General features: G+C 37.9%; 1 protein-coding gene and 1 long non-coding RNA gene across 8 annotated transcripts in view; one reads left to right on the top strand and one right to left on the bottom strand.

The window, feature by feature from the left end:
- Positions 1 to 340, top strand: part of LOC111347383 (techylectin-5B) — a 27,447-nt gene extending 27,107 nt beyond the window's left edge. For all 4 annotated transcript variants that reach the window (XM_088763308.1, XM_088763306.1, XM_088763307.1 and 1 more), the window contains one exon: positions 26 to 340. In XM_088763308.1, the coding sequence (XP_088619434.1) occupies positions 26 to 288 (263 nt within the window). In that variant the 3' untranslated portion in view covers positions 289 to 340. The remainder of the gene's footprint in view (positions 1 to 25) is intronic.
- On the bottom strand, positions 124 to 24,044 carry LOC111347382 (uncharacterized). 4 transcript variants are annotated; one of them, XR_016002527.1, is made up of 5 exons: positions 24,001 to 24,044; positions 23,234 to 23,306; positions 22,004 to 22,054; positions 2,184 to 2,386; positions 124 to 256 (listed from the first exon to the last, which is right to left on the bottom strand). It is a non-coding gene; the product is annotated as an uncharacterized LOC111347382 (long non-coding RNA). The 4 variants fall into 4 exon arrangements; XR_016002526.1 differs by lacking the exon at positions 124 to 256 and having other exon boundaries at positions 1,943 to 2,386; XR_016002525.1 differs by lacking the exons at positions 124 to 256; positions 2,184 to 2,386 and adding an exon at positions 19,344 to 20,400.

The raw sequence follows: 24,044 nt of genomic DNA, 5'->3' as shown, positions 1-24,044 counted from the left end.
GATTTCAAGTTTTGTCTCATCCTAGGAACTGCTGGCGACTCCCTTACACAACATCATGGCTATTCCTTTTCAACTAAAGGTCAGGACAATGACAGCTATGACAGAAGCTGTGCTGAGATGTATGAAGGAGGGTGGTGGTATGCTAACTGTTATTACTCAAACCTAAATGGCGTCTATCGTCATGCAGAGGAGTCAGCTAATGATGGTGGAGTCGACTGGAATCTCTTGACTTTTCCCAACTCTTCTTTGAAGAGGGCTGAGATGAAAATCAGACCAGTGGACTTTTAGAGCGTTGTATGTTAGGTTACTAAGAGAAATATTAAATGAGTCTTAACAGTAATCTGGTGTCTCTTCTCCCTCCCTCCCTCCCTCCCCCCCTCCCTCCCTCCCCCCCTCCCTCACATAATACAAGAGTGAATTGACTTTCAAATACGTATGAAACAATGGACAACAATCATCTGTTTTGGAAATACCCTATAGTCCATGTACTGATGGACTGATGACTAAAATTACGATATTTTGTGCCAAGTAACATTTGCCGTTTTATATTCCGCCATTCCGCCGATCCACCAGTTCCATCATTCCATTGTATAACCCATGATCAAGGTATATCTTCATCGTGTCATGTACATCAAACACTTGCAGAAGATCAAAATATGATTTGCCTTCGTTCGTCTCATTCAAGAAATACAGACAAAAATAACCACAAGTCGTTGTTTTAATATTTTGAATTTGATCGTTCTGATAAAGAAGAGTCAGATTCTTCTTTTTAGCATGATCAACTATTTCTTGAAATGGTGGCATTCCAAATGAATCGAAGTAATTGATGACATTATCTTTAACGAAAGTTGTTACCCAATGTGACCCCGACATGTATGATGGGTGAAGATTGTAAATAAATAGAGCTTGTTTATGATTGTGTAGAACCTTTTCATCTCTGCTTATAATTAAAACATTTATTGGAATTTTTAGATATTCACACCATTCAAGCAAATCAAAATTTGTCATAGGTATTTTGACCAATCACGACCGACTTACGTCACTTGAGTCTTACAGCCAATAACATCACGGCAAAACCAACCGATCATTTCACACGAACTGGGATAAGAACATTCTACTGACAACAATCATTCACTTGACTCTGATGATGACTTCCGCACAGGTTGTCGAAACGTCAGTCACTACCACCGACAACAGTTCTTCTCAGGACTACACTCACCCGGACGATCAGACTACACCTTCACAGGTATTGTATTGTTTCAATTTTTTTTCAATGATTTCGATTTCCTATCTGGATGATCTTTGAAAGTGATCAGTTATTGTTTTTGGTTTTTCTTCCATTCTTTCTGCGACATCGGTTGATCTTTCGAAAATATGAAATTCGGGATAAACAGTATGATAATGATAATCACTTGCGTAACTATAACATGACATGTATTCCACAGAACAAAAATCTTCTAATTCATTTTCATCACTGAAAATGATTCTTGACTTGCCTTATGACTGATATCATTTTTCTCGATTGCATCACGGACACTATTAATTTCATTCCCAAGATTGGTTTTACTTTTCGCTAATTTCTGCCATTTTAGAAGACTCATATATAATATTATTACATAAAAGAGAACTAAAATCATATACAAAAAACATTATTTAACTAATAGTTCAACCAAGAGTTCAACTAAATTAATCTATGTATATATTATAAGGAGAATAAAAAATTACGATGTTAAAGATGACAATCATGTCAACTTCAAGCAGTTACATAAATTCATGCCGGATCGATGTTTTCGGATGCTCATTTGCGGCTCAAATGGTTCTGGTAAAACTAATTTACTACTTGATATGATCTATCGACTTTTTTATTTCGATAAAATCTTTCTTTCTTTTACCATGGATTCTTCCATCAGTAATGGTACTCCATTTAAGTTTTTCTGCCAGTCTTTTAGTTTTTGAAGGTACATAATTGTTGGAGTGTTGGTGCACGAGGTGGAAGATTGTTTGATAGCATTACTTCCAAGACCCGAAGTAGAGATCTTTAAACCGTTACATACGACGTTGACAAGCGCCTTTTTACCGATTGATTTTTCAAAATCAATAAATAATACTTTGCAGATTTCTTTCAGCCTCGGTTTAGTTAAACTGGACACTTCTTTGAAGGTTTTTGGGAGTTTCAAACTCACCTTGCGTTGAGCACCAAGATCCGCCATTTTGTTTACTGTGGTTACCCCCAAGGCGCAAGGCATTATGGGTCATGCGAAAGTAGAGAATGCCAAAAACGTTGAACAACCAAACTATCAGCATATGATGACAAAACTTGAGCCGATCTCAAAAGTGGTAGGGTATCCCATTCTTGAAGCAAGCAATGATGAAATTATTCCTGTCTCTGAAATGGATGATAAATCACAGAAAATTGTTATATTTGACGATTACATTGTTGAAAAAAAACAAAAACCATTGATCGAATATTTCATAAGAGGAAGACACAAAAACTGCTCAGTTATTTATTTAAGCCAGAGTTATTATAAAACACCAAAGGATAGATAACGGAACTGCAGCCATATTTGCATTTCTGATTTCTCAAGCACTAATAAACATATGCAGATATGCAGATATGCAGAGAAACTGGAATTCGAAAAGATATATATCAAAAAGCAATACAAGATCCTTATTCATTTGTATATATTGACAAGCCGAGAAAGTTCATTTCAAAGAACTTTATTGAGAGAATATAATCTGCATAATATGTATAATGAGTTATTCTAACGGATTATTAAATCATGAATCATTCGGTGGCACATTAGGAGGTCAAAGAGGATTACTAGGTGTAGGATTTCAATGAACAGATTCTGGTGACTATGATATGAAAAACAAACAACTCAAAAATTTGAAAAATCCATCCGATGATAACGATGTTTGTACAAAAGCTTATGCTGACAAAACAAGACCTACAACAGCTAGGCATCCTTGATATGCAAGACAACGAAATAATCAATGTCGCTAATCCTTCAAACAACAAAGATGTGGTTAATTTACAGTATCTGACATAACACCTTTTAAAAAACACAGGCGGAAATTTTTTAGGTAATATTAACTTTACAATTGTCAGCCCATCATCAAGACAAATAACAGGTCTTTCAGATGATCCTCTTTCCGGTACTGCTGCTGTAAATCTCATTAAACTCAATTCTGAACTTCAAACAAAGGCTGATCTATCAGTTGTGACCAATGGATTGAATGCTAAATTAGACACTACAACATTCAACACCCAGATGGCAAAAAATCCTGCTACTAGTACTGTTATGCTTCTCGATAGGACTCAATCGATGACTGGCAACCCTGATCTCAACAACAACAAGGTTATCAATTCAACAGCACCAACAGCTGGAGCCGATCTTTGTAATAAAACTTACGTTGACGTAGAATTAGCTAAGAAGCATGATATCGGAAGTATTGATCTGAGTAATTATCTTGACAAAACGAAAGGTGGTAACATTGAGGCTGCTTTGAATTTCACTAGTATTCATGGAGGTGAAAGGCAGATCAATGGCTTGAGTAATCAATCAGCACAAAATTCATCAGCTGTCAATCAATGCTATGTTCATAATGAACTTCGAAAAAAATCTGATCTATCATCAATGACCAACGAACTCAGTGGAAAACTTGATATTACAACCTTCAACACTGAGATAGCCAAAAAAACTGATTTATCAAATGTTATGCTTTTAGATGGTACACGTCCTTTGATTGGTGATCATGACCTCAGTATGAACTCTAAATCAATCACAAACCTAAAAGATCCACATGCACATGACAGCTACAATGCAGCTACGGTCAATTACAAGAATAAAACAATAAGCGACAACAGTGCTGTCGTGAAAACAAATTACGAAAAATATGTCAACAACAATCTAGCCCACAGCATCAGTGAAGGCGTGGTCGAAGTAGCGAAAAAAACACTCCCAAATTCACCTAACAGTCTCAGATACATCATGACTTCACCAGGTCAATTCACTGATGAAGACGACATTACAGAAAAACAACTCACAACCAAATTCGGTATACCAGTCAAACCATTGGAACTAAAATTGGACACCAAGAAGGGATATTATTCAAGCCGTTTCGGAGTAGACATGAACCCAGCCCCACAGTCAGAATACACAATCGCTTGTGGAAATTATTGGGAATCCGATAAAATAGATTATAATTCAAATGAATAAAGGCTGATAGTTTCGAAAGAAACTGTTTGGGGCTGCGTCGGTGGGAGTAACGAAATAATTTGGATATATCAACAAAGTTGAAATGGTAAATTGGCCACCGTAATGATTACAAAAGCTGACGTTTCGAGCGTTAGCCCTTCGTCATTCGCTCCGACGAAGGGCTAACGCTCGAAACGTCAGCTTTTGTAATCATTACGGTGGCCAATTTACCATTTCAACTTTGTTGATATATCCAAATTAGATTATAATTCAGTCAGTCTCCGAGTCACAAGTTCTGTTGAGATAGTCTCCAGACAACTAACAACAAATCAAAAAACTACATCAGGAGTATAATTCAAACAACCAAATGGAGCAACACAATGCCAAATTACTTAATATTTGACGTCGTCATCAAATTCAAATCCGGACAATCTCACGACCAAGCATTACCTATATGGGTATTCATCTACGGCAAAAAGGAAATACACACGATGTCGATGCTCAAAACGTGGTTATTATATCAAAACTCAATAGCGATATTAATGACATCAGAGACAGCATCACTAATATGACAATTTATTACAAAGGCCCACTGGCACACAACAACGAATCAAAAATAAAATTTCGCGTCAGTGGAACACCAGAACACAGATACGTGTGGCAAAGTAGCGCTGATGATTTTACAGTGAATTCATGTGATAACACAAAATTAATAATCAAAAATCCTGGTTTATACCTTATCACATTCCTCGATGGCGCGAAAAGTGAACATTTGTCACATCTTGTGTTCCTTCTGAGTAGCCCATTCCAGTGCGAACTGACGGCAGCGGCATTAAGATTCAACTTCAGAACACTCACAATTCTTGGGTGACAATAGCCAACACAGTAATGTTAGATATCAGGGAAGGCGCATCTCTTACATTAGAGGCAGATAATTGTAAGACGCTTTTCGATGGATTACAATACAGTTATATTATGATAGTCAAACAAAATTAATGTATCCAATATTTATGAGGTTACGAAGGAAAAGAATATATTCAATTGGAATCACATATCGGACAAACTAACTAAAGACCGAATCAATGAGTTGAAAACTTTATACAGATTCTATCAAAAGAAATATTGGATTTATAAGACTATGCTTAAAAATCTCAGCAGGAAACATATTACAAGTCAGGTCACATCTATCGATCTCGTCGTTATTGGAACTATTGCTGGTGGTGTTACATTAAATACAATTATCCTCGGAACTGTGTCTGGGTCTGGACTCTTATTAAAAACACTCTTAAAATTAACATCAAAAGGAAAAAGAAATTTTATTCCTTCTCTGATTACCAAACCATATTTATTTTTCAATCTTGATACACCTTTTTTAAATTCATCTGTAAAAAAAATCTCCCCAAAGCATACTAATCCAATGTCCTTAAACCAAAACATCCAATATAATTGCAACAATTATTTCATAATATTCAAAACAAAAAAAAATTCAAACTTTTAAATCCACGTAGATCATTCCTAAAAATCATAATATGATATTTTTCTTCAATAAACCTTTTAATAGAATACAAATTGATCAAGATCAAATCAGATAAAACATAATTTTTAATACCCATTCTCATAAAAGTTTTATATACGTATGGAATTCTTTTCTTCTCTCTTTTGTCAATAAGTGGACCAGACATCAAATCAACTTCAATCAATTCTTCGTACCATCGAATAGAAAGCTCTCCATAAGTTAAAGCCCTTTCATAATATTCAAAACTATCAAATCGAGATTGACATTCCTTATTAATTAGTCATATAACGATCATCACAAAAAAAAACCAATAAAATTCAGGCAAATGATTATCTTCATCTATTTCATCATGAATTTTATCAGTACATCGACATAATGTTGATACCAATCCATTATTTTCTTTTATCAAACGTTCTTTAACTTTACCCATTATTTATATCTATATTATATAATATATAAGAAAATATTTGAAGTATTTCCAAGATTATTCATCAATCAAATTAACTAAATTCTCATTTTCTTCTGAATAAATTGATATTCAATATCCTTAACAATCATATACAACGCCACGATAAAAGTCAACATCTATATATCTATTAATGATATTACTTTTTCACAAGTTTCAATAAGTTTTATGAAGCCGCCATTTTGAATTCTTGGAATTTTTGAAATTCTTGGAATTATCGCGAGTCTCCGTTTTTGGATTCCGACTTTGTTGATAACTGTTTTTCAATATAGTTTCCAAATTTCTTGATTTTTTTAATTTTGGATTTTGGATTTTGATATCAGATTTTTATAGAGCAATTTTTCGGATTTTGAAAACCCTAAGTTTGCAAAGAGTCAGACACCCCAACTACTATACTACTCTTTAGACGTTTTATTGTCGATCCTATAGGCTCTCACGGGGCTTATAACTAATGGACTTTTAACAAATAAATCTTACCAGCAAAGCTTTGAGCAAATCTTTGATAGAACTTATAAGGGAACCTATAAACACTCATATCAGTAAAAGTATAAGTCAATTGTAAGCTTAAAACAAAATAAACGAGCAAACGGGCATGAAATATTCCACAATAGTAGAAATGATCACGAAAGATGATTGTGGAAAAGCGATTGCCTCACACTCGGTAAGTTGTGGGATGATGTTACGTATCCGACGAAAAAACAGTTTTTAAAATTCTCGGTCTGCAGTCTACAGTCTACATTTTGTGTCTAGTATGCATTTTGTGTCTAGTACCCAGTCTGCGGTCTGCGGTCCGCAGTTTTGCACCGAGAGATAGCTAAAATGTGAATTCTGACCATTCACCCAATATCACCCAAGCAGTTCAAAGTAATTCAAAGTAGTGTCAACTCGATCCGAGAGTTACCCATTGGCTGCCTGTGTTGAAATGTAAAAGTGCATGTTTTTTAAACGGAATCTGTTTATCATCAAAACCCATTTTAACGTAATGTATCTACGACTTATTAAACTTACCCTCCCCATGGCTAATGAAACCTATCCAAAAAGCACACGGGGCATAAGGCAAACAGTATGTAACAAGAAACTTAACCTCTGCTCCCAGTTGGCTTGTTAGCTCAATTGGTAGAGCGCTGCACTAGTATCGCAGAGGTCAGTGGCTCGAATCCCGTACAGGCCTGATTATTTTCAGGTCTGATTTTCGCTATTGCTTAAATAACGCTATCTACTGCGAGGATCGTGCATCATATGTATCTAATACCGCAGTACAAAATATATGAACTTCATATATTTCATTGTATCTCAAGAAACTTAAATCAGGATGAGATCTGAAGGTGCTTTTAGTGTTCTATTGTTTTAATATCATTATTATTATTATTATTAGTAGTAGTAGTAGTAGTAGTAGTAGTAGTAGTAGTAGTAGTAATAGTAGTAGTAGTAGTAGTAGTAGTAGTAGTAGTAGTAGTAGTAGTAGTAGTAGCAGTAGTACTAGTAAGTGTCGAAAGCCCACCCCAAGATCATTTTGAGATGCCAGGGTGTTTACCTGATTATGAACCCGTGAGAAGGCCTTCAAGTGTTATTGGGGCGCAAAAGTGACGGAGCGGAAATTTGGCTAAATACAACAGCTATTGCCAATGCGTACAATGAAGTGACGACCTGGCGGAAGAACACCTTTCTAGTCCTATATGGGAAAATTGGTCGCGATTTTTTTCACCAAGTAGCCAAGCACATTAATGACTGGAACAATAAATCGGAAATGCACCATATAGCTCTAACAGCGGCCATTGTTCTTTCAGCATTGGCGCTGCAAAAAGCTAGTAAAGGTTCAAAAGCGAAAGATCATCAAGGGTACTTGTCAAGGAGGTTAGCTCTATGGAAAAAGGGCGAGATAGACACGCTCCTACGCGAAAGGCGAATGATACAAAAGCGCCTCACAAAGCCTCGAAGGAATGATCCACCGAATAAAGCTATGATGTTCGCAAAACTGGTGTCGGGGGCTCAGGTAAATTCCGCTTTTCGGTACCTTATTGAACAGGACTCTGGGGGCATTCTTTCACCCACTGATGATGTAATGATCCACCTTCAGGATAAACATCGGAGTATACAGAAATAATTTGGATCTATCCACAAAGTTGAAGTGGTAAATTGGCCAACGTAACGATTACAAAAGCTGACGTTTCGAGCGTTAGCCCTTCGTCGGAGCGAATAGAGGAATTGTGGGTTGTGTGTGCTACGGAGCTACGTTATTGGTGGGAACATGGCAACGAGAAAAACAAGAATAAATTAGTGGAATGAAAAGCGTTCGTTAATCCCTGTGGGAGTTAGACTGCCGGTTTGAAAGATGAGCCTTTGTTCAAGATTTTTGCGGCGTGTACAGAAAGCCCAGCTAGGATCCCTGGTCTTTGGCCCATTCGATGATATCCCTCATGTTATCTATCACCAAATAAATGGAGAAATGATAAAAGAAGCGGCACTTAAGACAAAAGGTTCTGGCGTTCCCTCGGGGATAGATGCAAATGGCTTTAGAGGAATGCTCGCTAGCAAGTCCTTTAAGTCCAGTGCAAGTCTTTGCGACGCCATAGCCATGCTTGCTAAGAGACTTTGTACAGAGCTTGTTGCTCCTGCTACAATCGAACCAATTTTGGCAGGTCGATTAATTCCACTCGACAAGGGCAATGACGAGGTGCGACCGATCGGAGTCGGAGAGGTGGTGAGGAGAATAATCGCCAAGTGTGTAACAAGAAGAAGAAGAAGAAGAAAGAAAGTTTAATTCCGCCATCATCGCAGCTAATCTGAATTACAATGTGGTTACAATCGTACAACAATAAAAATTACAAAAGTTGATCAAAGAGGGACTGAGTTACAAAGGGTTTTAGAAATAAAATTACAGATAAATTTATGCTTATACAAGTTGAATGGGCGTATATATAGTCTAAAAGTCTAATAATTATTAAAATCTAGGCTAGTACTTGGGAAAAAAACTACGAAGTAAAGGGGACAAAGCTGGATATTATTGAGGCCAGCGGCTCACTACAAGTGTGCGCGAGTCTGAAGAGTGGAGCTAAAGCAGCCATTCACGCCATGCACGGTATATTTGATACTGATGATGCAGATGCCATGTTACTAATTGATCCATCGAACGCTTTTAATTTGTTGAACAGGGCTTCTGCCTTGCATAATGTCGTTGTTCTTTGTCCTACTTTAGCCACATGCGCCACCAACACCTATAGGGCTCCTGCGCATCACTTTGTCACGGGTGTTAAAGAACTAAAATCTACAGAGGGCACTACACAGGGTGATCCCTGAGCAGTGAGCTTCTCTGCTATAAGCCTTCAGCCTTTAATCACACATCTCAATTCATCCAGCAACGCAAGCAATGCTGGTACGCTGCTGATGCAACAGGCGCTGGTTCGCTCGAGGAGCTAAGGAGGTGGTGGGACGGGCTAAATGAAATGGGACCTAGCCTGGGGTATTACCCCAATGCTAAGAAATGCTGGTGAATCAATCACCAAACCAGAAGAGGAAAATGAAGCGATGGAATTATTCGGTGACACGGCAATAAAAATGTCGACTAAAGGCCAAAAACTTCTGGGCGCCGTGCTATACTCTAGAACTTACTTAGAGCAGTACATGAAAGGGAAGGTAGAGGTGGGGGTCGAGCAAGTGGTGAAGCTCGCAGAATTCGTTGCAGCTAATCCACAAGCCTCATATGCAGCCTTCACTATTGGATTGAAACATCGTTGGACTTATCATCTCAGAACACTGCCTGATATAGAACTGGTAGAGGCGCTAGAGCGCGCAATAGGCAATGTCTTCATACCCGCCATGACAGGGCACACTTGTACACCCGCTGAGCGTGAATTGCTAGCACTTCTGGTGAGGCTAGGGGAACTGGCTCTCAAAAACACATGCGAAACGCGACTAAGGAGTATGAAGCCTCAATCAGGGTAACACAGCCTCTAGTGAAGGAGATAGAGGCTCGGGCACTCGAGCTCCCGGTGGGAGAGAGTTCAGGGATGCCGTTCATCTCCGCTATGACTGGCACATAGCTGACACGCCCTCAACTTGTATTTGCGGAGATGCTTTTACGGTGGATCATGCCAAGGTGTATAGACGAGGAGGATTCATCATCCAGATGCATAACAAGCTGCGTGATCTTGAGGCCGATTTTCTAAACATTGTTTGCCACCATGTGCAAGTGGAACCCGTTCTCCAGGAGATAATAGGAGAAGTGCTGACGAGGGGTGCGAACCCAGCACAGGATGCCCGATAAGATGTTCACGCTCGTGGGTTCTGGGATAGGCAAGGCTCTACCTTTTTTGACTTAAGGGTTTTCCACCCAAACGCAGAGTCTTACAAAGATCTCATCTTTCAGCAAATTTATCGCAAACATGAAGATGAGAAGAAGCGGTTATACGCGAACAGAGTTTTGGAAGTTGAACGAGGGAATTTTACACCTTTAGTCTTCACTACTACCGGAGGCATGGCGGTCGAATGCAAGCGTTTCAACAGTAGATCAGCGGAACTCGTATCTATTAAGACTTATCCCTTCACTTGCACCTCCGCCAATGTAATCTATTGCATAACTTGCACTTATTGCAAAAAGATATACATCGGCGAAACAGGCAGAAGACTAGGTGACCGATTCCGAGAACACCTTCGAGACGTGGAGAGGAAAGACAAGGACACATCGAAACCCGTCGCTACGCATTTTAATTTACCTAATCATTCTAAGCAACATATGGCAATCTGCGGTCTTTCCTTACACTTAGGTAGCACGGAAAGCCGTAAAAATCTTGAACAAAAGCTAATCTTTCAAATCGGCAGTCTAAATCCCACAGGGATCAACGAACGCTTTTCATTCCACTAATTTATTCGTGTTATTCTCGTTGCCATGTTCCCACCAATAACGTAGCTCCATTTTCTGCCTTTAAAAGCTCCCACAACTCACAATTCCTCTTTTCGCTCCGACGAAGGGCTAACGCTCGAAACGTCAGCTTTTGTAATCGTTACGGTGGCCAATTTACCATTTCAACTTTGTTGATAAATCCAAACTTTGCTAATATGCTTATTAAATTTATAGATTTTCTCTGACTTACACGAATGTATGTGGTCAAACCATAGTCTTTCAATATCTTTATCTTTGCGGATGTAGTACAGAGCACTGTCCCTGTTGGTCAATGTTTTGCACCACTCGGCTCCGCCATTTTGAATTTTTCAGCATATCTGCTGACCACTTTCGGCTGCTACCACAGGCAGACCACCAGGGAAATAGTGTTTTTTGTTTACAAAAGGTATTTTACGCAAAATTATGCATAAAAGAAACTGATGCTTTAAATTAGAGCCTTGAATGGGCGATTTTTAGTTACAAATTGCCTTAAAAAAGCAAGAAAGTTATTCAAAAAAAGAAAAAAGTTGCACGAGATCCGAAAAGTTGCTCGAAGGATTAAAAGTTGCTCCAAATCCAAAAAGCTGCTCAAAAGTTTCCGAGCAACTTATGGACAGCCCTCTTTTTATACATCAGCTGGGCGTAAGCCATGCATAAAGGACACTTAAGTCAATTATTCTGTTATAAATAATTATTTTTGTCATAATCTTTATTGTTGTTATTATTATTTCAATTCTCTCCAGTTGTCGTGTGTTCCACTGGGTAACGTCGTTTGTGTCTCAGCAACCTCCCGTAGCTCAGAGACACAACACTTTTCGCAACAAATAAGCAGTTCCAAGGATGGCCGATAATTGAACACTTCCCAGGAAGTCAGGTACTCCTAACTTGCCAAACGAGGCCTTTGATCTTTTCGATATGCTTCCGAGAGTACTAATCACGATAGGTATTATTGTGACTTTCGAGGCTCCATAGAGCCTTCTTTTTTCGTATGCTAGTTCCTGGTATTTTTCCACCTTCTCCTCCTCGGTCCGGGTAATGTTCTGATCCGCTGGCACAGCTATGTCAATAAGGGTCCATTTCTGTGTGTATTTATGAATTAGGGTAATGCTCCAGTCTTTATAAATTGGGGTAATGAGGATTATGCCTCAGCACTTTGTCTGTGTAGATAGTAATGTCCCAGTTGATCCTCACTTCTCCATTTTCTGCGATTGACAAGGGTTTGTGGTCATACCACTTGTCAGTACACTCTATTCCATATTTTCTACACATCTCCCAGTGCACCTGCAGAGCCACCTTGTCGTGGCGCTTCCTGTACTCTCTCTGGGCAAGCTTCTTGCATCCACTGATAATGTGTCTTACTGTTTCAGTGGTTTCTCCACACAGTCTACACAGTGGCGTTTCTGAAGTCTTGTCTACGCTATACTTGATCGAGTTTGTTCTTAGAGCCTGTTCCTGAGCCGCCAGAATCAAACCTTATGTCTCCTTTTTTAAAAATCCGTACCTTAACCATCTCCAGGACTCCTCTCCTGCTTTATCTGATATTTGTTGGATGAACTCACCGTGTAGGGCTTTCTCCTTCCAGTTTTTAACTTTCTCTTCTTTCTTCCTCCTCTCGTAGTTCTGTAGGCTCTCTTCTTCAACAATAACCTTCTCCTTCAATGCAGCTTGAAGCATCCATTCTGTGCTCTCACTCAGATCACCTTGAAGAAATTTGCTCTCCCTCTTTATACACTCTTCGATGCCAATCAGTCCTCTTCCCCCTTCCTTTCTTGGCAAGTACAGCTTCGCAACGTTACTCCTTCAGTGTAGACAGCCATTCATTGCCAATATCTTCCTAGTTCTTCTATCTATGCCGGCTACCTCTTATGTTATTATTATTATTACTATTATTATTATTATTATTATTCTCAATACGCAGATTCGTATCGAGAACTGTCTCCGAAACAGATATTCCAACTACATGAAAATGAGAAGAGGCAATACAACAGGCGGGTTTTCGAAGTGGAGCAAGCGACATTCACACCATTAGTTTTTACAAGTACAGGTGGAATGGCCGATGAATGCAAGAGATTCCATAGCCGCCTCGCAGAGTTACCTGCGTTAAAGAAAGGAGATGACTACGCTACAACCATATCTTAGATAAGGGCGAAGATATCCTTTGCCATTCTACGTTCAGCTTTGCTTTCTCAGAGGAACCAGGAGAAAGAGAAGAGTAGCCAATATATCTTACACTGACATTACATCGGAAAGTGCGCATCCAGAATTTAAGTGGTCAATTCTTTATTATGTAGCTTAGTTGTCTGAATTTTTCTTTTTTTTTTAGAGAACTGTTTTTTGTGAAATACTTTTAAGGAAAAATTTATTATTATTATTAAGGACGTCGATCATGTATCGTCAATTTATTTGCTGTTCTGCTGAATGAAGCTGAAGCAAAATAATGCAGATATAAGATGAATTCTGCTACTCTGTAGAACAGTTGTTAATACCGAAGAGATTCAAGACTTTTCTCTCAGCTAGAGACTTTTTAAACTTGTTCTAATATTTATACCTTAATTTGGCTTAATTTTGTTTGTTATCCTGTATTTTTACTGATTTTGTGAAATAAAAATTATCATACTTTAAAATTATTATTATTATTATCATCATTATTATTATTATCATTATTATTATTATCATTACCATAATAACAATTGTTTTTATCAGTGCATAAGAACTGTGCCGATCTGTACAAATCTGGTGAAACAACAAGCAGTGTTTATATGATCAACTCCCTACCCTTACTCTCTCTTAATGTTCTCATTGTCGCTCACCCCCTTGACAACAATTTCTTTCCAACTCCAACCTACCGCTTCCATTGAAATCAAAGATGACGATCACTAAAGCTCGCTAAAGTTACGGCTGCTCTGCAGGCTATTTAGCAAGATAATTTCGTCCGCCATCTTGTCTCTTGAATTTCAACTCCATTTTATTCTACGAGTTTTTTTTGTAAAGAACTTTGTTTTCTTGCAGCAAGCCAAATCTTCTTAGTCTATTGAAAGATCAAAGGCTCTGTGAGCCAACTCGAGAATTGGATAAGCCAATGTAATTTGTGTCGTCAATAGAAATGGGTGTTTGATTTTCATACTATGGTATGAATCGTTAGACTGGTAAATGAGCATTATGAGGAATATGATGTGAAACTAAATTAGGCCTCAAAGAAAGAAAATATGGCCTGATTAGTTTTTGGTGCAAGACAGTCACTGTTCCAGATTTTACAGTAAAGGTTTGTGGAATGAAAGTTCAAAAGGGTGCTGTTTTGTTTATCATAAAACTATTGTTCCAATATTGAGCTCAGTATTTACTTGCGATGCAAGCATAGGGATAGGCATTTAAACGCTTATACGCTGGATGGAACGCACGGACATAAGGATAAGCATATATGCATAAGATTATCAAAACGTTTCCTTCTTTTTATACTTATACTGTCTAGTTAAGACTTGGTTGGCATAAGCGTAAGGATAAACATAAGTGAAAGTCTTTCAGGCAATCAGCAAGCACTATACTGCTTATACCAACCATGTCCCTATTTAACGTAACATCGACTGAGCGCTTGTGCTCATGTTTATGTTGCAGCTGAGCCCACCTGCACATTAGCTTATTATGTTTATGCCTATGCTTGTGTTGCAACTGAGTATTACCCTTGAAGCCTGTTTCGCACTTCTGAGATAATTATTAGCACAAGGATGAAAAAACAAGCACAAGGATGTTCACACCACTCTAAATTTTGTTTTTCGGAATTCTTATTGTTAGTCAGTGGATACTCAAAACAAGGATTTTTTCCTTATTTTGAGAGTCAATTCCTTGAAATGTAAGGATCAAGATTTCTGCTTTTAAGAATTTTATACTCTCCAATGAAAGTTCCTCAGTTTCAGAATACCACCATTAAAAATAAGATTTACATTCCTTGTTTTAAGATTTATGACTTCGAATTCACATTTTAATGGCATTTCCACTATTGAATAAATATCTCAAATCCTTGCTTTTAGCAAGTATTCATTCTAAGTAGAAAAGTTCTTCTTCCAACCAGATTTATGATAAATGCTTGCCAAAATTTCAGAAATATCTGTGGAATTGTGCTTGTCAAATTCCCAAGGAAATATAACTAAATATAATTTGAAAAACGTTTTTACATTAATTTTTCTTTCAACAAACTCAATATCTGTGATTCTTCATGAAACAAGAGCACAGTTTTGAGTGTTCCTAGTTTACCCTAAATGTAAGGCATTAGGAATATCCTTGTTGCATCTAATTCACAAAAATTTTTAATTTCAAATGACAATCAAAGTGGTTGTCAAAATAAATCATAAATTTATAACTTCCAGAAAAATAAGCATGGAATGTAAACTGCTACCATTTGTAATCTTTACTTACAATCATGTGATTATTATACAAAAAATTACTGAACCAGAGTAAAGAATCTCAAACTAAATATAAACCACTTGTTGACAGAATTATAGTCATACATCGGCAAGGATATTCATCCTTGTAAAGGGATTGTTGTTGTGACTGTCAACTTATTATTGTTTTAATTTACAATATGATTCAAAAGAAAAGTTGCTGTATCAATTTCTTGAAGAATATGTCCTAGGAGTAGAGCCTCTATGACGAGCATTTAGGTACAGGCAAATCTGTAGCAAGATTTTTGACAAAGAGAAAGAGTAATCTTCAGTATGATTCAAAGGAAAGGCTACTATACCTATTCCTTGAGAAATTTGTGTTTGTCATGAAGCCGCTATATACTGTTTATTTTAGTATTGGTTAATCTGCATAAAGACTTACTGAATAGTTAAAATTTCAGCATATTAAGTTATCATGTAGCTGTGCCCTTTCTTGAAGAATTGATGTTAGGTATAAAGCCATGTCACCTTGCTGTTAATTTGATATACATCAAATGAAGTGAGGTGTAACTTAAGTCTTGCTTCAAAATAAAACTTGCTGCTGAGCATGTATCTTAAGTTCAAAATAATGTAAAACATTTTAAAGAAAGCACAATTTGGGTTTATTATGTCAGATTAAAAGTTGTTGTTGAGTTTGTAGTATGGCCTGGCTAACCTGTGTTACATGCACAAAATATTGATAGAAACAACCACTTCCTGGAGTTAAGATCCTTGTCTCAAGGTTAACAATCTTTGAGAAGTAAGCGCTCTCTTTTGAGATCTTTACTTACTCATTTTGAAGAAACTAGGTCTTACTATGAGAAACTTTGGTCACCTCAAAGTAAGGACTGTTATCAGTTTTAGGCAGTATTTATCACTCACTGTTAGTGCATATATATTCCTTGTTTTGAGAACTGATAATTACACTCATTTTGAATGATATCACTCCTCATCTTTAGAACTTCCTGTTCCTCACTCCAGGACGCATTTTTAAGAAAAAAGTCCTTAATTCAAGGTATCTGGAAACATACATTACAAACTTAACAGTGCTCTAATAACATACGCATACACAGTGCGAGTTACACCAATGAAGAAACAGCATATCGATTGATTGAACTTATGCTTGAGCTTCTTTCGCTGCAGTTCCCACTTGTGAACCATTTTCCAACGTTGATACAGCTGCAGGAATACCAAACAAGTCACTTTACGAGCAGTCGGCCGTGAGCGACACTTCGAAATCGGACTATCGGCGAGCAGCGACTCGAGACGTTTGAGCCCGCGGTTGAAATTACCAAAAGATCAGCGTTTTAAATGTAAAATTTTTATAGTTGGAAAGTTCGTGCGGGTATCGGTGGCATTGCGGTAAAAAGCAAGGTGATCCAAAAGATTTTCTGGATGGCGACGTAGGTGGTTCAAATCTGTCTCTCCCAGGTGATATTCAGTTTTTGCTTAACTTCCTACTTTGTTTTCTTTTTTCTCTTTTTCGGACACAATAATCATTTTCCTGGATGTATACATTTAAAAATAGAAGTATTGATGCCATAAATGAAATATACGCTGCAAGAGATAAAGGTGTATTCGGAGATTGGGCATTTTTTAATTAGTTCACAAATGAAAAACGTATACTTTTTTACTCTTTCAAGATTATCATTGGCTTCTTTTTCACTCCAACACTATTCTTAGCAACAAAGGTCGCCATTTCGTTTGTTTATCTCTCGCCAAAAACTATCAAATACATTCAAAAGCCTAAAATAGAAAAAAGTTTACAGGAATCGACCAGTCGAGCGAGCGAGCGCCATTCATCACACCATTCCTACAACTCGTTTTTGCGCACACGCAATTCACGAGTTAAAAATGAATTCTGCTATCAACCCCCATCTGTGCCCAGAGATTAAAAATTTGTCATGTTGCGAGTAATATCGCATGAAGAGTCGAACAAATTCAAATTATCGGGGTTCAATCGAGCAAGCTTCACGATCCAATTTCACATTTAAGTTCTATATGTATTTGACAAGGAAAAACATCTGAACGAAGTCTTGTGGCATAAGTTTCTCCTCAGAACTTTTTTTCAAATACAGAGGGGAGACCCAATCAGAAAGCAACAATGGTTAGAAGTTACGACGGGCCACCTGCCCAAGAGAAGCGGCGGTTTGATCATCGCGCGGTCCTTCAGTTCCTCTTGGCACACAGGAACATTTGCTGATGAGCGACCTGTTTATTCATTGACTGCTCTCTACGGATATATATTTCAGGAAAATAGTCTCTGTAAGTTTCCAGGGGTCTTTGGACGTCAAATATTGTGCAACTAAAATTAATCTTAGAGAAACATTGGTTAGACAGGCGCGTAGCGTGGTCATTTTTTCAAGTACGCACAAGTACATATGATCTAGAAACCTAAGTAAACTGAGCGAAAAATACCGCGTTCTTTATTTCTTGTTCGAAATAGTTTTATGAATACAAGCAAAGAACAAAGCGTCTCGCCCTTATTTTGAGCAAACTTGGCGCAAACACAACATTGTTTTCAAAATTTTCTGGTCACTTCAAATACGCACGTGCATATATGCGTATAGGACGCTACGCGCCTGTTATAGTTTTCGCATTGAGTGTGCATATTCTTAGGAGTTTAGGTGATTAGGTCAGTGGCCACCATTTAGTGGTTTGCAATTGCTCTTAGACCCTCAAGAGTCTTTTAGTGGCCATAACCGGTCTAAAACATTAGCACTAACAAGTGCATAAAACACAAGTATCGTTAAAGAGCTGGTGGTAAGAGCTGTCGAAGGCGGATCAAAGCAGCCGACTAAATCTTTTTAGAACATAGCTAGCAGAGTCGCGCAATCAAATTCATTATACGTAAGCGTGCTCAAAATCCCGATAGTGCACGCTGATAGCGTCAGCAAATCCTACTTCGCCAGAAATTTTTTTTTTCGCGCGAGCGGCCATTGCTAGTGCGGGGAAAAATAATACATTTCGCGACAATAATGGATACAAACAGAAACTCGGCCTGCTAGTCCGAAAACGAAGACAATGTTTCGACCTTTTCCCTTGGGCTAGAGTTCTTAAATGAGGCAGAAAAAGAGAAAAACAAAAAGGAGACTCGGCATCAGCGCCGTCACGATTCGCTTCAACTGATATTGTTGTCCGTTTTTCGCGTCGCATTTGATGCACAATTCCACCTGCTATGTTCTAAAACAATTGGTTCATGCTTTCAGCTGTGCACTATCGAGTTATGGAGCACGTGGGAAGTTTGGAGAGCACTCAAGAAGCTAGAGTTGCCCTCGGCTATCGCCTCGGGCAACTCTTACGCTTCTTTCGTGCTCTCCAAACTTCCCGCGTGCTCCATAACTCGATAGTGCACGCTAAAGCATGAACCAATTGTTAATCAAGGCCTCAGACTATGACGTAGATCTGATTTGATTTTTTTGAAAACCGTTCTCAAATTACATACAGTTGTCATAAACAACAGTGATTGCGTTTGTCCTTGAAAACCAACGAAATTAAAAAAAAAAAAAATACTTATACGTAATGTAATGTAGGTAATGTAATGTTTCTTTATTCATAACCCTTGCAGAAAATCTGAATTACAAGTATAGTCAGCAAATTGTATACATGGAGGTAAGCTTACAAAATACAATAACAAATCATGGATTTTTATACATTTTTCTTTAAATAAGTGGAAAACTTGTTCGTTACAAACTTTCCAAAACGGTCAGTTTTTGTGCTTTTCACATAACTAGTAGAATAAGACCTGTGATTATACTTCTAACCATTTTCACTGCATTAGGATAGGACTAGAACGGAACCTATGAGAACCATGCGAGTAGTCCACCCAATAAATCCCACCCATCCCACCCCAGGGGCGAACTTCCATCACACAGTAATCTCGTACGTGGGAAATTAACGTCTCCTACCCCTAACCCTGTAGGAGACGAGACCTCCATTTATTCGTCCCTATCCGAGAAGACTAGAATATCTAGCCATTTCTTGATGTTATAGAAAGGTAGCATATTCTTCTCAGTTATTTTAAGACCTTGAGTGTTGGTCTGGCCGGGGCTTGAACCCTCGACCTCCCGCACAACAGTCCAGCGCTCTATTCATTGAGCTAACCGGGAGGCGGTTGTTTGAAAATATTGTTACTTGGTTGAGCGAGTCGGCTTTTTAAACTATTGAAAACAGGGTTTGACGGTGTCAGGGTACGTATAAGCTTCTTGCAAGCTTCTTCGCGCCTATCCGCAAGCGTGGCAATCTGAGACGCAGCTAGCGCATCTGCATATGTAAGGTTCGGAAAAACAATGGCAAGTGCACGTTTCTGGACCTCCTCTAGGGCCTGCGACAAGTACTGTGGAAGATTGGCGAGTGTAGGTGTCGCATATTCCAGAAGAGGCCCAATGAGCGTGCAGTACACCCCGACAATGTCACCTTGGGACACTCCACAGCGCTTGAGCGTTCTGAGGGCATATAGCCTGCGGATGGCTCTCTTAACTATATAGTCCGTGTGCTCCCCCCATGTCAAGTCGCTTGATGAATAAACCCCGAGAGATTTAAACGACTTGACACACTCAATTACAGATCCGCCGGTTACCAGGGGAGGGCAGACAACGCTATTATAGAGAAGAAAGTCCACCGCCATAGATTTACACTTCTTGGGGTTAAGGGACATATTATTATCTGAAATATTATTCAGTTTATCTGTTTAAGTCAAACTGCATTTTCCTTTGTTAAAAGGAAAAGCCTAAACGGCCTGACTTTTAAGACATGTATGTCTGGTTAAAATATGTAAGTTTCTGCCATAATTTGCTAGCCACTGCCATATTGAAAATAACGCTACCACATTACAACGCAGTTAGAGTGTCCACACTACCTGCCTTCTTACCGGCTTTAAATCCATATCATTCCAGTTTTGGTGTGACAGGATGGCTGTTAACCTCCTGAAGAAATAATTCCGTGATTACTACACCCCACCAGAAAGACAAAAATGAAATTGTTGAAAGGTTAAAAAGAAAGGGATCCTTGGAATTGAAACACAACGTGATATGTTTAAACTCGTATTCATTACATCGCTGGCAGCGCCCGTGGGCAATGTGAGGCGAATCCCATGTTCTGACTGGCTTCCCGAGTGGGAAAGATAAGCCGGGATTGCCCGCTTTGATCCTGCGCATGAAAACGTTGAATTGGTGCTAAGTTTGTAATTCTTAGACAACGTCAGTAATGGAAAATCAAAAGCGACAGAAGATTGTCAGAACAAATAAAACAGAAGCGATTCCCGTGAGCTTTTTGTCCTAATCACACAGTAAGCTTTCTTTCCCAGCTCTTGAGATGAACAATTCATTCTTAAATCTTACCAAAGCGAAATATTTTTGCATCTGTAAGACCTTGGATCCTTTATTGACCTAGCTTGTTCGGTCAAGATGGCTAAATATTACACTCGTTTTCTCCTCTATCTACCTGATTTAAAATCACAAGATTTCAGACCAAAATTGGATGACATAAAGTTCAATTGTCACTTCATTACATCCAATTTGAAAACCCCAAGTTCAGGTGCTCAATTCAAGTTTTTTTGAGTCTGTACAAATATTTTATTATGCCAGTATAAAGAAGCTAGTTTGTAAAAAGTTGCCAAAGTTGTCACTCATATTTCTACAATTTGACTGATTTCTCTAAATGACCCTTAAAATGTTAATGGTTGTTGTGTTTTAGTAAAGCTGTCCCATTGGCTGGGAAAAAGATGCGATTCAGAGGATAAATGGTGTGATTTGTAAATAAATTGCACCAGTGAGAGCCAATCAGAATACAAGGATCACAAGTGATTTTTAAAATACAAATATCGTAATAACTTCAAGTTCTTATTATTTAAAAATAACTAGATGTTATCCTAGCTATAGCTAAGTTAACAAGCATAAGGATGTCCATTTTATTAAAAAGGCATAAAATGTAAAACTAACAAAATGCCCCTTGGGGGATCATGGGTACAAATAACTTTACAATCCCAAACAATTTATTAACTTGTTTTCCAGTAAAGAACATTATATGCAACTGCCGTTTGAATGTATGAAATGACTCCTCTTGGTAGTTTTCAGCGATTGAAGCACATCCAGACATGTCTAGTCACAGAAAATGTAATTTCTGACGTTTGAGTGTCATGGGAACGAATAAGTCAGAAATTAATATATTAATATTCTGACGGCACGTTGAAGATTATTTAAGCGTTCCGTGGGAAAATTAAGTCATTCTAGGTCGCTCAGTCTTAGGTTTGACCACTTTCGTTTTTCTTATTTAATGCAGGTGATTTTTTTTTACAACTCTCTGTGATTAGTAGTGTAACTTGGTTTATTTCAATTACCCTTTTCTCGGGGTATAGTGCTGCTGTGTTACCACATATTTTGGCCACTTCTAAAGAGTGGTTTTTTAGTGGTTTTTTGTTTCTGGCGTAGCACAGGCCATTTTTGTATAACCCTTCAGTTTAAGTCAATGCTTGCAGTACATTGAAGATCGTAGTCAGATATGTCTACTTCAAGACTCAGGCTGACTCACCTTAAATAAACTTTCACAATGAATATCTTGTAGTCAGAATATGTACTGATCCTGTAAAAAAAAAAAAAAGGTATAAAAACATGATTTCAAAAGACAGAAGTTTATTCGATTCATTTCTCTCCAACAAAATCAGGATTTGGAATAAACATTTAAAAACATACGGCCTATTCAACCCTAATTTGACCCTTAAGAGTGACAAGCATCTAATTTCTCCTTACAGAGTCACCCCTGAATCAGACATTAATGTCATGAGAAGAGAGGAAGTGATCACCAAAACAACAAGCTCTTGATTGTTAAACAAATTCTTTTTGTCAGCACCCTAGGAAATGTAGAGAGAACAGTATGGAGAATATGCATACTGATGTTAAGGTGTAAAGGGTTAAAGAAAAGACATATCACTCTCTGGTTTAACCTCTTTACCCCCTAGATGTAACTGTCAATTCGTTCTCCCAGCTTCTACACATTTCCTTGTAAACTTAAGTTATGAGAATTCAGTGTTCACTCAAAATAATAAATTCTTCCTTGTAAGTTTGAACAATTGCATTACCTGTTTGCTGGATAACGTATTTGTATCATAGAGAGGTTACATGCTAATCACTTCTGGGAGTTTAAAAGGGTTACAGATGTCCTAACCTAAAATGGATCAGCACAGTTTCTTATCTTTGTGGTGTACTTAGTGCAACAAAGCTAAATATTTTCCATGGTCTCTTTATAATTTGCAAATAACATTATAGAAAGAAACAATCCAATATAGGTGTACATGTCCTCACTTTGGTTTGAATCATGCCCTGTCACTGCTCACACAGATTCCTGACAATTTTATTAACATCAAACTTCAAATTAGAAATCACAGCCAGAAGATTAATATTTGCTTTCATTTGAGATCTTCCTAAGGTCGGCAATCTTACTAGGCCCCTTGACAATATGCCAAGCAAACTGACCAGCTATAAACATGATGTAGACTAGGTGCTTAGCTAAACTCACTCATATTAATAAGGTAATTAATCGAACACAAAAATACTATGTTGACTTCAAAAGAAATCAGTGTGTTATATGTTGGGCTACCTGTGCCCTTTTTACCATATAAGGAAAACCTCATGGTGAGCTCGAGCGAGCAATAACAGAGAGTGACCAACCAGCACTATTACTGTGTTTAATGGTAGTTCATTTAATGTTATACTTTCAAATATATTACACAGTGTTCTTTGATTTGTAAGAAATATAGCCTACCAATAAATCTCTCTCCATGAGACCCATGGCCACATCAATAGTGATGAGAGCTCCAGTCCAACCTATTCCCACACTACAGCAGGGGAAAAAATAAGAAAAATTCAGACACTAGTTCCCTTAACATTGCTGCTGTGCCGGGTTAGTACCTTGATGTCAGATAACAAAGAGTAATGAAATGGGCTTCAGTGTTCCTTAGTGCTATTATATTTTGGAATAATTACTCAAGTGATTACAAAGAGATAGGCAGACTGATTGGTTGACAGCTACATAATATCTCACTGTTATCACCCAGCACAAAGTGATTACAACACTGGAGCAAAACTGGTTCTTTTCAAGACACTGGTAGCAGCTATCTAGACACTCAGGTAGCAGCTTTGCAAATTTTTCTGTTACTGTAGAAGGAAGAAATTCAAAATTTGCAGTTGCTCTACCAGTCATTGAAGTTATTTTTTTTAACTAAAAGAGTTTATCTCAAGGAATTTTTCAACATTGTTTACTTCTACTTTAGAGAATGACTGTTATGTAACACTGAAATAAATTCAGCTGCAGTGAACAACAATTGGCCCTGGACGATCAGCAAGAATCTGCTCAAATCGAACAAACTCAACCAACTCCACAGCAGCCTTGAAGCAAACAAAAACAAATTTTCAATTCAAAATACACATGCATGACAAACTTCAGTATTTAAAAAACCCACAAAAAAGCTAAACATGCCCTTGATTTTTTCACTTTAGAAATGGGTACATCGATAAAATACAATAACCCACCATTAATATTATTTAGGCTTCATTACCAGCCACTGTTAGAGAAC

Source organism: Stylophora pistillata, chromosome 6 (assembly GCF_964205215.1).
Source record: "Stylophora pistillata chromosome 6, jaStyPist1.2, whole genome shotgun sequence".
Taxonomy (NCBI): Eukaryota; Metazoa; Cnidaria; class Anthozoa; order Scleractinia; family Pocilloporidae; genus Stylophora; species Stylophora pistillata.
Note: the sequence above shows the minus strand (reverse complement) of the source record. Positions and strands in the feature narration are given on the sequence as shown.